Genomic DNA, 15546 nt, shown 5'->3' on the forward strand with positions numbered 1-15546 from the left:
GATCAGGAGTTCTTTGTCTGTTAAATGAGGTAATAATATACCTGAATGTTTCATTAAAATGCTAGTTACTTTAGAAGTAACTATATTATCTTCTCATAGGCCTGTCTCTAACACAACCCCCTCCATTCTAACTGCCCCCCCAAATAGCTAAATTTATAGCTGCTGTGGTGGTGGTCATTACTTTTCAGTAGAGTAGGCACTGGTAAGTTCCCTGTACCCCAGTTAATAGTTCCAGAGCTACCCATGTCTATGCAAACACCCTAATTACACTCAATGGGTCTGTCTTAATCACTGTTCTATTTCTGTGAAAAGACACCATGATCAAGGCAGCTCTTATAAAAAGAAAGCATTTAATTGGGAATGGCTTACAGTTTCAGAGGTTTAGTCCATTATTATCATGGTGGGACATGACTACATGCAGTCAGTCATGGTGCCAGAGAAGGAGCTGAGAGTTCTACATCTGGATCCAAAGGCAGCAGAAAGAGAGACACTGGGCCAGGCTTGGGCTTTTGAAACCTCACAGTTCACTCCTAGTGACACACTTCCTCCACCAAGGCCACAGCTACCCCAGCAAGGCCATCCATCCTAGTCCTTCTCAAAGCAGTGCCACTCCCTAATGAGTAAACATTCAAATCTATGAGCCTGTGGAGGTCATACTTACTCAAATCACCACAGGGTCTAAAAAGGTAAAAGGTGTGGAAATAGGAGGACTTGTTGGGGAGAAAGGGGGGTTCAGAGGGAGTGGGAAGGGGATAAGAAGAGGTATAATAAAAATTGACTATGATCAAAATACATTGTATACGTGTATAAAATTGTCAAAGAATAATACAAGATTTTAAAATATCTAGATTGACTCTAGGGGAGGGCAGAACTTGATAATATCTGAAATCCATGAAACAACAGAAGATATGGATACTGTTTCCACACATTCCCTGTTATTCAAAACTTTCAACCATCAGGGCTTCTTCATAATGAGATGACTAGAACGTTGAGATGCTAAGGAAAAATGAAGACCATCATTGTTCATCCACTTAAAGGAAATTAAAGCATCCCTCTGAGACCTGTGTCAATTAAAATGGCAGGTAGATGTCACTCAGTTGGTAGAATGCTTGCTTAGCATGCGGCAGTCCTCACTCTGATGGAATGTATTATGATCGAAGACATCATACACTAGACTGATGTGGGTGAACTTGAAGAAGGTAGTGAAGTTAATTAAGGCTCTGTTTCCTCCTCTGGAACATGGAGAGGGCAATACCCCTCAGAAAGTGCAGAGTAGGGGCACTAAAGCATCTACTTACTACTTGTCACACAGAAAAAAAATGCAATGACTCTTGTCACACTTCTGTCCTTCAAAGTACCAGGTGATAGAAGCATTAAACATAGCTTTGTTCTTTGCCTAGAAACAGCATAAAACACTCTTCTTTGAAGGCAGTCATGTGGAAAGAGGTAAAAGTCACCTGAGACATGTGACTTATAATTTCTTACACTCTCACGAACCTCAACACTTACTGCCATAAAACTCGGTCAGACCCAGCATACCACTGGCAAGTAAGTAAGAGTGAGATTTAACTTTCTGCAAGGGCTGTTCTTCAACTGGATCAGAGTAGTCTGGCCACATATACACAGCCAATCACAATCTCAATGATTTTGTGGACTATATATCACAAGCAGGAAGGAATGGGAAGCAAAGGGTTAAAAGATCCAGTGGGAGAGTTTAAGAAAGATGTTCAATATGCAGATGGTTCAGGCAAATGATGGCTAGCAACTCTGTTGTTTTTGTTGAATTTTTGGCTTTAATTTGTAATGGATGACTTTTAGATTTAAAAATATACATCATATTTTATTGAAGTTTTTCAGAGTTTCAAGTAGCCCAGGCTGGCCTCAAACTCTTTCCATAGCCGAAGATGATCTTGAACTCCCGATCCTCCTGCTTGAGTGCTAGGATTACAGCCACTCACCACCATGCCCAGTTTATATAGTGCTAAGGATCAAACTCAACAATGCTTTCTGCATTCTAGGCAAGCGCTCTCCTAACAGAGCCAGATCCCTAGACCCTGCGTGTTCCTTCTTGTTGGTAAGGTCATATGTTCCTAGAAGCACGAAATAACAAGGATAGTCACTCCCCTCTTGCCAGATTCCTTATTCCTAAACCAGAGTTCAGACCATGCAGAAAGAAAAACACACATCAACCTGTCCCAACAAGTAATACCAGACCCTGGCTGGGAGGTCCCAGTCCACACATGCCTTTTCTTCCATCTACCGTTCATTGTTTCTCTCAATGACCTGCACACGGGAGCCCACCTGCCCCCAGCCTTTGGCCTCTGCCCCTGTCTAAATCTTCTCTCAGTGGTGGAGTCTGATCAAGTCTGCATCATTAACCTCAAAATATATGTCACTCTAGTGACATGGAATGAAGTGCTGGCCAAGGACAAATCCTGGATGAAAAACTGCAGATGGAGGAGTCTGGGGGAGAACTGAGCATGAGAGTTTGACTTTGTGCAAAGTGTGTCTTGGCCTCAGGCTGTTTTAGACACAAACTGAATTTCCCTCTGCTGGATTGGCTGTTCTGGTCCCAGATCCAAAGTCACTGTAAATTGAAAACATCTTTCTGATGCTTCGACCTTAAAGCAAGGATATTACTCACCATTTCTCCTGTGTGCTATCTGGCATTCATCCTGGGCTTTCCTGTCTGGATTCATTGGAAATCAGCTTCCAGGGAGCAATCAGAGGTCTTTGGGACTTAAAAAACAATCCAAGATTTCTTTTTCTAACATCTGAACTTAAAGCTGCATCACCAAGTCCATGCTCATAACAAAGGAGACACTGAAAATTAAATTCCATATCTTGAGTCTCTAGAAGTGGAAAAATTTGGCTTTGGAAGCTTTTTTCCTCTCCTTACCTTCTTAGTTATGACTTGTTTGGAACCAAAATGTTTCCCTGATACAATATTTATGTCTATTGCTTTATTCACTGTTGAAAAATATGTGTTCTGTGCATGGTGGCACACATCTCTAATCCCAGCACTAAAGAAGGAGAAGTAAGAGGATCATGAGTTCAAGGCCAGCCCAGGCTACATTGTGAGACCCTGTCTCAAAACAAAAGCAAAAACAAGGACTAAGAATGTAGCTCAGTGGTACACCATTGGACTAACATGCACACGGCTCTGGGTTCCACCTCTAGCACTGCAATATATTTGCATATGTAGGATATATTCGTGTGTGTGTGTGTGTGTGTGTGTGTGTGTGTGTGTGTGTCATATATGTGCATGTGATGAATCTATTTTCTCATAGCATATTCACAAATGATATAAAATGCTGCAGGAGAAAAATGAATTTTAAGTGATTGCCCAAAGACACTGAGAACACAGTAATAGGCAGTTCTCACACTCATTTTGCTCATCTCCTTTCCGTGAGCCTGATTCAAACTCGCCATCATCTTTGATCATTTTTTCCTTGCCCTCAATTCAGTTTTAACATTCTGGCCCTCTTGTGTTAGCCTACCATTTTATTCACTGAAGAAAGATTTATCAGATGCCTACCTCATGCCATGTACCAGGATACAAAAGTCGATAACAGAAAAACAAACCCTGCCTTTGTTAAGCCTCTGTGACCACCATCATCACCATGCTTTGAGTGCCCATCAGAGTGAGCTGTTCAGATTTAATGATAACAAACAACACTAAAAAGATCTTGATCAGCCGGGCAGCGGGGGCACACACTTCTAATCCCAGCACTCAGGAGGCAGAGCCAGGAGGATCTCTGTGAGTTCAAGGCCAGCCTGGTCTACAGAGCCAGATCCAGGACAGGCACCAAAACTATAGGGAAACCCTGTCTTGAAAAACAAAAAACAAAAACAACAACAAAAGATCTTGCTCATTCCACAGAAAAATAAGTGGTGCTGAGGTCGATAGCTCAGTCAGTAAAGTGCTTGTCACAAAGACATGAGGAGCTAAGTTTGATCCATAGAATCCATGTAAATAAATAAATAAGCCAGGGGAAGTGATGCATGTTTGCAATCCTGGCACTGTAGAGGCAGAGTCATCTGGATCCCGAGACTCCCTGGACAGCCTGTCTTAGTCTGTGACCCTTAAGGCCAGTGAGAGACTCTGTCTCAAGAAACAAGATTTGGATGGAAGCAAGATGACTCATTGGGTAAAGGCCCTTGCCACAAAGTCTGACAACCTGAGGTTGATCCCCAGGGCCCACATGGTAGAAGAAAAGAGCCAACTCCTGCAAGTTATCCTCTGATACCCCCCCCCCAATGTATGTCATGACACATGCATGCCCTGCCCCCAAATACAAACAAGTAAATGTTTTTTAAAACAAGTAGATGCAAACTGAAGAATGACATAAAACGCTGTCCTCTGGCTTTCACATTAAAGTACATATATGTGTACTCACATCCACACATATGGGAACATCTGCGCGCGCGCACACACACACACACACACACACACACACACACACACTCACACAAGAGAGAGAGAGAGAGAGAGAGAGAGAGAGAGAGAGAGAGAGAGAGAGAGAGAGAAATACTTAAGAGATGGGAAGAGACAATTACAGAAAGAAATGGAAGGACCTTGGAACTTGCCCATGTTACTCTGATGTGTCTTTCTCTCGGATACTCTTCTTTCTTTATTAATATTTTGGATTGACATGCAGAAGTGGTTGGCTGTGTGGTCTGGAGTGGGAAGCTTTATAGCACTGGAAGCGTGGCCACACTAAGCAAATGAGTACAATATATTGTCGTTTGTTGCATGGTGGGTGTGAGGGCTGGTTTTGTTCAAAAGGCAATCCCTGCCCAGTGTTGAAAAGGTCAAAGTAAGGCCGGGCGGTGGTGGCACATGCCTTTAATCCCAGAACTCGGGAGGCAGAGCCAGGCGGATCTCTGTGAGTTCAAGGCCAGCCTGGGCTACCAAGTGAGTTCCAGGAAAGGCGCAAAGCTACACAGAGAAACCCTGTCTCGAAAAACCAAAAAAAAAGAAAGAATGAAAGAAAGAAGGAAGGAAGGAAGGAAGGAAGGAAGGAAGGAAGGAAGGAAGGAAGGAAGGAAGGAAGGAAGGAAAGAGAGAGAAAGAAAGAAAGAAAGAAAGAAAGAAAGAAAGAAAGAAAGAAAGAAAGAAAGAAAGAAAGAAGGAAGGAAAGAAAGAAGGAAAGAAAGAAGATCAAAGTAGAGTTGAGAGGAGATAGATTCTCAGTCCATTCCCATGTAGAAGGCAATCTGCCTGTGGACATTAGTACTGTGTCAACTATATTACCAGGGTCTCTTTTCCTTTTACAGCTACATGTGAGCCCAGATGCAAATTTGGAGAATGTGTGGGACCGAATAAATGTAGATGCTTTCCAGGGTACACCGGGAAGACCTGCAGTCAAGGTCAGTACAACACCAGGATCCTGGGACAAACTCCATTACAGACGGGTTAGGGAGGAAAAATAGCACCTAGGATTTCTTACAGGATGCTACTCAAATCTTGACCACAACATGGTTTCAGGATGAGAGTTTTCAGCCAATCTCTCCTTGACTAAGTGCAAAACTTCTGATATTTTTCCAAATTATGCAATAAAAAGCCTTGTTTAAAAGAACTATTATTTTTAAGATTATCTGAGTAATATACATTCTTTATTTTAAAAAAACGACAACAATTCATAAGACTATAAAAATAAAAAAGGATGGGCCAGTGATGTAACTCAGTTGGTAGAGTGCTTGCCTAGCATGCACAAAGCCTTGGGTTCAATCCCCAGCACTGCATAAACCAGGCATGGTAATGCACACTTGTAGCCCTAGCATTTGAGAGGTGGAGACAGGAGGATCAGAAAAGTTCAAGGTCATCTTTGGCTACATATCAATTTCTAGCCAGCCTGGGATACATGAGACCCAGTTGAGGGGGCCAGGGAGAGGCTCTACCCCAAACCCTTACTAGAACCATAGTTAGCAGTTTGCTCTATATCTTCAGAGGCCTTTTCCATGACCCTCTAAGCATCAGTATTTCTCCTAGGTGTCCTTATCTATCAGTATGCACAGTGCTCAAACTTGTTAAGGCCATATCCCAGTCCTTAGTATGAAGGTATTTATCATTTATGAAGCAAATGCTTTCTTACCATCGCCATGTTTACACTGTCTCCAATCCCTTGCCACTGCAAACAATGCTAAATCAAACATTCTACTCATATCCACTCACAGCCACTCAATCTGGAGTGATTGTTTTTTGTGAGATAAATATCTAAAAATTGAATTGTTGAATAGTGTGCATATTTTTACCCCAATATATAAATTTCTGAGAAGTTTTGATTTTGTTTTTGAGACAGGGTTTTACTATGTACCTCTAGCTGTTCTAGATGTCACTCTGTAGACCAGGCTGGCCTTGAACTCACAGAGATCTGCCTGCTTCTGCCTCTTGGGTGCTGGGATTAAAGGTATGTGACACCACACTGGTCTGCTTTGCTTTGAAACAGTCTTATATATCCTAGGCTTGCTATGTAGCCCAAGATGGACCTTGAACTTGTGATTCTACTGCCACTCCTTCCAGGTGTTCGGGTTATATGTGTGAGCTACCACACCCAGTTTATATGGTGCTGGTGATGGAATCCAAGACTTTGTACATGCCAGGCAAGCATTTTACCAACTAACCTATAGCTGCAGCCCAGCAATAGATGTATTTCAAAAGATAATTTATGTTATTTGTCTTAGGCTATTTATCTGATGCCAATTAAGGATTTATTTAATATCTAGAAAACTGGCCAGCATATGGGAGGTAGAGGTAGGAAGTTCAAGAGTTTGATCCCAGCCTCTATTATGTGCTCAAGAACATCCTGGACTATCAGACACCCTGTCTCAAACAAACAAGAAAAGTCTAGAACAAAAGCTCTGTCCTCCAGAGAGAGTTGTCGGATAATATATAAGGTCCATTTGCATTTACCTTTCAGATAAGCAATAACTGTATTATATGTATAATATATGCAGTAATATTGTATGGGATGTGTGCATGATAAAACATACTAGTTACTTAGCTAAAATTCAAACTTAACTGAGAATCCTGTATTTTTAGTTGCCTAACTCAGGAACCATACCCAGGGGGACATCTGGCACTATTGAAAGACACTTGGAGGAGGTACTTCTGGCATCTACTGGCTAAATATCTGTCTTAGGGTTTCTATTGCTGTAAAGAAACACCAGGACCACAAAACTCTTATAAAGGAAAACATTTAATTAGGGCTGGCTTGCTGTTTCAGAGGTTTAGACCATTATTATCATGGTGGGAAGCATGGTGGCATGCAGGCAGACATGGTGCTGGAGTAGTAGCTGAGAGCTCTACATTTGGATCCACGGGCAACAGGAAGAGAGAGTGCCACTGGGCCTGGCTTGGACTTCTGAAACCCCAAAGCCCCCTCTCAGTGACACACTTCCTCCAACAAGGACACACACACCTACTCCACCCACCAAGGACACACCTCCTAATAGTGCCACTTCCTAATGACTAAGCATTCAAATATATGAGCCTATGCGGGCCATCCCTATTCAAACCACCACAACACTCTACAGTGCCCAGAAGTGCCCTGTACCAACAAAAATAGCTTGATCCAAATGGCAATAAATGTTGATGCAGAGAGACTGTAGGAATTATAGTGAACGAAAACCACCCCTGAATTCTGGAGCTCAGTTGGTAGTGTATTTATCTGGCATGCACAACACCCTGGGTTTGATCTCCAATATGGAATAAACAGGGTGTGATGGCAAATTTCTGCTATCCTAGCACTTGGACAGCAAAAGCAAGAGGATTAAAGATTCATCCTTGGCTACATAGCACGTTCCTGGGATACAAGAGATCCTGTCTCAAAATTAACAAACACACGAACAAAAGCACTTTGGTGGGGAAAAGAGCCCCCCTTGGTCTTGGCTGTAGACTAGAAATTTCAACTAGAGTAGTTTTTCATTCAGGGGACATCTGGCAATTTCTGGACACAGTTTGAGTTGTCATAGCTAGGGAAGGAGTTGCTAGTGGTATCTACTAAACAAATCCCATCCCTTTTCCTAAACACCCACAAGACAGACCTGCCCCCACATAAAGGAATGATCTGGACTCAAATGTCAAGAGAGGTTCAGCAACTCTTGCAGAAAGATGGCCACAAGAAAGTGCCTCTAGCCCTGAGATAAGGTTGAGCACAACCGGCAAATCACATTTAACTGTTCTCATGAGAAACCTCCAGAAAGCCATAAAGATGGCTCAGCAGTTAAGAGTACAGATCCAAGCATCCACATACAAAAAGAGCTGAGCATAGTGATAAAGAACCGTAATCTAGGGCTCACTGGCCAGCCAGCCTAACCTAATAGGTGAGCTCTCTCTTCCTATATCCAAAAACCTGGGAACGGCACCTGGCCTCCTCATTCATACTCATAAACCCAAACCCACACAAACATGCACACACATCAAACACTGAAAGCACAGGTTCATCAGTGAGATCTCTTATTAGATCTTTCGTACCAGGTGCTGGTTTTTCCGTAGATCCTTTCTGGAACCCTTTGGGCTAAAAGACCTATTTCTCATGCTAGTTCTCAAGTTCTAGTAAAATATTAACAGTGAGAGAGTGGTCCAGTTGGCTCACGTTCTGAGGTTGTCTCTCTTCCCTCTACAGCCTCTCTGCCTCATGGAAGCCTGATCAAAGACCACTCATGGCAACAAGCCTCAGGCCTCAACTAATGTGTTTCCCAGAAATCCTCTTTCTAAGACATGAGTTAGTCACCACTGGCTTAAAGCCAAGTGATGGGATACACTGGGTTTTCCATTATGTCCAGTCAACGTATTTCAATTCCCCTCTTAAGAAGAGGGTGAGGTTGGCGCGCATGCGCACACACACACACACACATACACACATATCTGTGCAAAATAAAATAAACTAATAAAAGTTTTAAAAACCAATAAAGTGGTTAGAGTGTGTAAGGGGGATGGTGGGGTCAAGGAGACAAGCAATGAAGAAGGAAGCTTCAGGCATTAGAAAACCTACATCCACAGAACTTTCCAGAAGAGCTCCTGTTTAACTTTGCAGTGGCACATTCTGCTTGCTGCCATTCAGAATTGTCTTCTCTTCTATAGAATTTGGTGCCTTTCTCCATTCTATATCTACCTTAGGGGAGTTACAGTATGAGTCCTTCTCCACAATCAGTTTTCCAAAGGCAAGATAGATCTTTTTATCACATATCTTTTAACATTTTTTTCTCCTGTATTTTTTTTTCCTTTTTGAGACAGGGTCTCATATATCCCAGGCTAAGGATGACCTTGAACTCCTGATTCCCACCCCATCCACCTCCCAAATGCTGAGATTACAGACATGCACTACCATGCCTGGATTTTGTGGCAGTAGGTATTGAACTCAGGGCTTTGTACATACTAGGTGAGCATACTTCTAACTGAGCTACACCCCTAACCCATCTCCTTTATCATTTCTTATTTTAAAAGAAATATTATTTATTCTTAATGTTTAATTTTTTTACCAAAATACACTAAGAAATGCAGGGGAAAAAGACACCCTTGAACATACCAATTAACTACAACCATGGCTAACATTGAGATCTGTTCACTTCAGGCTTTTATTCCATGTACATTTCTGTTGTGTTGTCTATTTATTTATGATTGATCTGTACACATAGCTTTGTAGACACCCCATGTGCACCTTCACATGCAATTAAATATGCTGCAACCTCACTGCCAACTGCCTGTCAGGGTTACCTCTAGAATGGTCTGAGCTGAGACAATGAGTGTAGGTCTGGAGTCACCCAAAAATCACAACAATGCTGTCACTGGCTGTTTCAGAAGCAGTAAAGACAGAAAGCCTCAAATTGTACGTTTCTAACTCTTTATTTAAGTAGCATCATATAGAAGTGAGCACATATTAGAAATGTATAACTCGGGTCAGTCAGATGGCTCATTAGGTACAAGCGTGACAATCTGAGTTTGATCCCTGGGACCCACATCAAGGGAAAACTGACACTTGATAGTTGTCCTCTTACCTCCACACATACACCAGGCATCCATGTGCCCACAGTCTTACATACATATCACACACACACACACACACACACACACACACACACACACACACACAAGTAATAATAATAATAATAATAATAATAATAAATGAAATGTTTTAATAAAAAAATACAACTTGATAAATTGCCACAATACCTTTCTAACTGGAACCCAGAATTAAAAAAAAAAAAAAAAACAGAAACTCAACAGTTCCTGCCTCCCACATTTGAGCATTTCTTCCATAAACCAGAAAAGCATAGCCATGGATGGTGGGTGGCTTATGCCTGTGATCGTTAGCAGTGGAGAGGATGAAGCATGAGGGCTGCCTCAAGCTCAAAGCCAGCCTGGGCTATAATGTGAGGATAGATAGATAGATAGATAGATAGATAGATAGATAGATAGATAGATAGATAGATAGATTGACTTTACTTCATCTATCACAGTATGTATGCAACGAGTATACCCAGCTTATTCTATTCATCATCTGTTTGTGAAAACCATCTTTGTTGCCTATAGTTGTAATTTCTTCTGCTTAACTGCTGTACAACATATTCATCATAAATCTATCCTGCTGAGGTGTATTTGAATCACTGCAACTAATACAAATGCTATTATGATCTTTTTAGTGTATGTTTTGTGTGTGTGTGTGTGTGTGTGTGTGTGTGTGTGTGTGTGTGTGTGGTATGAAAGGACAACTGGCATTACTATTAGGAATATACCCATTATTGGAACTGCTAGCTCATAGGTAGGCCTATTTCTAACTTTAGTTCTCCAAAGTACCTGTAGTAATTTCCATACCCTCCAATGGTCAATGGTTGTCCTATTTGCTCCACATCCTCACCAATCTTTCCAAGTGGAAAAACATTTGACAGTTTGAAAGGACGTAAGCAGTGAGCCTTTGTCCTTCCAAAAATTGGCATCTAGTCTCTCCCACATAGATGTTTTCTGATTCTGTTAACGTTTCTTCCTTTTCTGACTGGCCCTGCAGATGTGAATGAATGTGGAGTCAAACCCCGGCCGTGCCAGCACAGGTGTGTGAATACACATGGCAGCTACAAATGCTTTTGCCTCGGTGGCCACATGCTTCTACCAGATGCCACATGTTCAAGTAAGTTTCAGCAGCCACTCAATGCTAAAGGCTTGCATTTTGGTATTTGGTGCATGAGGAAGGACTTGGGCAACATTTGAAAGCATATCTAGGATCATCCTGGTGTGGTGGCACACACCTTTAATCCCAGCACTCAAGAGGTAGAGGCAGGCAGATCTCTGTGAGTTTGAGGCCAGTCTCATCTACACAGTGAGTTCCAGGCCAGACAAGACTACATAGTGAAACATTTCTCAAGACAACACAAAACAAAACAAAATATGTCTAGGGTTGAGGATATGGCTCATTTGGTAAAGTGCTTGCCTAGCATGTACAAATCCCTGGGTTTGATCCCCAGTGCCACATAAGCATGGCATGGTAGTCCATGCCTGTAATCGCAGAGGGATAAGAAGTTAGTTCAAAGTCAACCTGAGTTATAAATCAAGTTAGAAGTCGACGTGAGGATACATGAGATACTGCCCCCAAAATCAAGGTCTTTAACATCACCATAGGCTAAAACATATTTGGGTACTTACTTCTTTAAATTATTGTAAAATGTACATAACATGAAATTGACCATTTTAACCACTCAAAAGTGGACAAATCAACAAGTTCATCACTCCAAAAGAAAGCCCAACCATTGAGCAGGCAAGGTGGCACAGTGGATAAGAGTACTTGCCATGCAAGCCTGATAACACCTGAGTTTGATGCCTGGAACCCATAAAAAGCCTGGCTCCCATATATAATCCCCAGCACGCTTACTTCAAGATGGGAGGTGGGAACAGAAGAACTGGCAGGAAGTTCATGGCGTACAGGGTGTAGCAACAGAGGTAACAAGAGAGACCAAGGCTCAACAAGGTGGAAGGCAAGAATCAACTTCTGAAAATTGTCCTCTGACCTCCATATGTGTGCTATAGCACTCATATAACCATACACTTGAAAGCTCATGCACGTGCATGCACACATGTACACACACACACACACACACACACACACACACACACACACACACTATATTAACAAATAAAATTTAAAGCATACTAAAGGGAGAAACCCTAACCATTAGCAGGTAACCCTCAGCAACTCCAATCTGCTTTCTGTCTATGGATTTGTTTCTTCTAGACACTCATTTATAAATGAAAAAGGGGGGAAATCAATTACATATCTCTATCTATACGTGTGGAGACTAGTTGAATTTCATCAGGAAACTAGGCATGGTGAGCAAACGGAGGTGATAAATTTCCACACCATCCCAGGCCATCAATCCTTCCCACCAGCTACCTTTCTCACGCCCCTCGACTGACTCCCAGAGATTAGAGTGTCTCATTGGAAATGCATTCTGACTCGCATTCCTGAAAAGAAAAGCTCTCCTGTGATAATGAAACCCGTGTCCTGTGGGAGGGTGGGAGTCTCCATCCATTCATTTCTTGAGAGGAGAGGCTTTTTACGTTTTATATTGCAGCTGGAAGGCAAACCCGCCTGCCCTGCCTGACTTCCCTCCTCTCTTGCCATCTCATTTTCTTCTGCCCGGTGGCCCCCAGCAAACACAAGCCTGCTGCCTTCAGCCAGCTTCCTAGGGTTGCAGTCAAGCAGACTCCCAGCCCATCCCAGGCTGTCCAAAGTCATCTCATCTAGTCTTGCCTAGTGCCCCTGGCTCCTCTTTGTCCTGGCCCTTCATCACCCTTTACTCAGATCCTCCCTTAGCAAACTAGCCTAAGAGATAACACAGACATTTGCAGTGTCTTTTTCAAATATCCTTCTTCTTATAAATTAAACAGAAACCCCCACGAAACAATCTGATAGCTTAATGAATTCTTGTACAGCACCCTTGTGACTACCACCAACTAGAACTTGGCCAGAACTTCCTTCTCCTATGCCTCCCCAAAGAGGACCATTATCTAGGCTTTTACAGAGATCACTTCAGACTTTTTTAAAAGATCGATGCTAATGGATGATTCTGAAACATTCCAGGAGAGTTCACTCAGTGCCAAAAGAGATATCTTTCCCCAAATGGAAAGATAGCTATGTTAATTTTGATGATTAAGTTTCAAAAAAGATAGCTAAAGAGAAGAAATGAGTAATATAATCATCAGTAGGTGTTTGTTTCCTTACTTTAGCTCTCCACCCCTGCACACTCTTTCTTTCTTTCCCTATAGGGGTTATCTGTGACTCTCCATTTAGAGCTTAAAGCATAGTCCTTGGCCTCTTTCCTGGATACTTATTTTATTCCTCCTGGCCCATTGCACTGTCTTTGGTCCTTCTGGGTGACTAGCATTTTATAGATGAATAGAGTATACTTACCAAAATCATGGCTGTGCTCACTGGTCTGGGAATATAAGAGATTTTGAGGGCGCTGGGAGATGAATCAGGAGGTAAAAGCACTTGACCTATCAGCATGAGGACCTGAGTTCAAATCCCCAGAATGCTTGTAAAAAAAAAAAAATAGCACAAGGGCCTGTAATCCCAGCGACACTGCAGAAAAATGTGAGGCAGAAACAGAAAATCCCTTAAGGTTTCCAGGCAAGCCAGCCTGGAGCACACAGTAGAAAAACAACAGAGACCCTTTCTTAACCAACAGCATTGGAAAGTGTGGCCTAACACCCACGGTTGTCCTGGCCTCCACACACATATTGTGACACACACACATACCTGCACTCACACATGTAAACAAGCACACACACACACACACACACACACACACACACACACACACACACCGTGAACTTTCACGTGTCCACATGCATATGGTGGGGTTTTTTAAGCCCCCATGCATTTAGGATCCATACGCACTGGACTTCTGCTAAGTAAGTACATTTTTGTGAAGTAGGTTATGCTAAGCAAAAAGTGACAAAACTCCAACTAAACTGTCATTTATTAAAAATGCTGAAGATAACCAGTTTTGGAGACTCTTAATAAAGACTTAGTCTCCACTGTCCTCAGAGTGATTTTCTTCTCATATCTGTGGCCTCACAATGAACATACATATGGCTACTTCAGCTCCAGATGTCATGTCTACATTAAAAGTAGGCAAAACCAAGGGGATAGAGGTGATACCAATGAGCCAGCTCTTCTTTCATGCCTGTCCTTCTTATCATTCAGTCCTTTGCATCATCTTTTCCAACAGATTTATCTTTTTATATTTGTGTGCTTGTTTGAAACAGGATATCATGAACCTAGTTTTACCTCGAACTCCCTAGATAGCCAGAATAACCTTGAACCTCTGATTCTCCTTCTTCCACTTCCCAGAAGTGCTGGAATTACAAGCATGTATTTGCTACCATGCCTGGTGTGATGTGGTGCTAGGGATCAAACCCAGTGCATTGTGCATGCTAGGCAAGCTCTCGAACAACTGAACTACATCTGCAGTCCCTCCGGGAGACTTCTCTTTATTTTCCTTTGGCTACACTGAAACACATAGCCACTCTTTGCTGCAAGGGAAGCCAGGAAAGTATCTGGCTTCTCAGATACACATATTCACCATGGTGAAAACGACAAGAAAAAAGGGTGGCAGAATAACTCTCATGGAGCTGACCATCTGTGTCTGCCACATCACTACAGGTTCTTGAAACACCAAGTCTTGTGGCTTGAGTGACTCTCAATGAGTCTATACATTTGTGCAAAGATTTGGAAAGTTCTTTAACTGTTTTCAGTGATAATCTATACCAGCAGTTACTGTTTATCCTCTAGAGACTGGCCAAGTGACATAATGATCTGAGTACATATAAGAGGAGAGAGAAGGGCTGAGGATGGTGTTCAGTTGGTATCATGCTTGCCTAGCTTATGCAGACCTCTGGGTTCAATCCTTAGTGCTACAGGAACCAGGTGTGCTGTCAAATGCCTGTTATTCCAGCATTTTGGAAATGGAGCATCAGAAGGGTTTTGTTTTTGTTTTTGTTTTTTGAGACAGGGTTTCTCTGTGTAGTTTTATGCCTGTCCTGGATCTCTCTCTGTAGACCAGGCTGGCCTCAAACTCACAGAGATCCACCTGGCTCTGCCTCCCGAGTGCTTAAAGGCATGTGCCACCACCACCCAGCGAGAATCAGAAGTTTTAAGGCTATGCTGCCACCTGAGGCCATGTTGATGTCCTTGACCTGTGCTGACAACCAGGGCTATGATGGTGTCTGTGGCCAGTGCTACGGCAGAGGGCTGTGTTGATGTCCATGGTCTATACTGCCACAGGAAACGACGCCAACATTCATGGTATGTGCTGATGCAGGAGACCATGTGGATGTCTGTGGTCCACACTGTTGCCAGAAACCATGTAGAAGTCCATGATCCATGTTCCCACTAACTGTAAAGGGCATGGAGCCTACTTTTGCAGTGATATCGATGACTGCAGACTCACAGCTGAGAAAGAGAGACATAGAAGGCTTCTTTAGCAACCCCTACCCCACCCCACCCCATCTCCACCCACCCAAAGAAAGTAGCAGCCTGGATAGAA

General features: G+C 42.6%; 1 protein-coding gene across 3 annotated transcripts in view; it reads left to right on the forward strand.

Moving 5' to 3' along the window:
• Nucleotides 1–15546, forward strand: part of Egfl6 (EGF like domain multiple 6) — a 68574-nt gene that overhangs the window by 23113 nt on the left and 29915 nt on the right. For all 3 annotated transcript variants that reach the window (XM_037199132.1, XM_028883546.2, XM_028883547.2), the window contains exons 3-4: nt 5281–5373; nt 11010–11129. In XM_037199132.1, the coding sequence (XP_037055027.1) occupies nt 5281–5373; nt 11010–11129 (213 nt within the window). The remainder of the gene's footprint in view (nt 1–5280; nt 5374–11009; nt 11130–15546) is intronic.

This window comes from Peromyscus leucopus, chromosome X (assembly GCF_004664715.2).
Source record: "Peromyscus leucopus breed LL Stock chromosome X, UCI_PerLeu_2.1, whole genome shotgun sequence".
Taxonomy (NCBI): Eukaryota; Metazoa; Chordata; class Mammalia; order Rodentia; family Cricetidae; genus Peromyscus; species Peromyscus leucopus.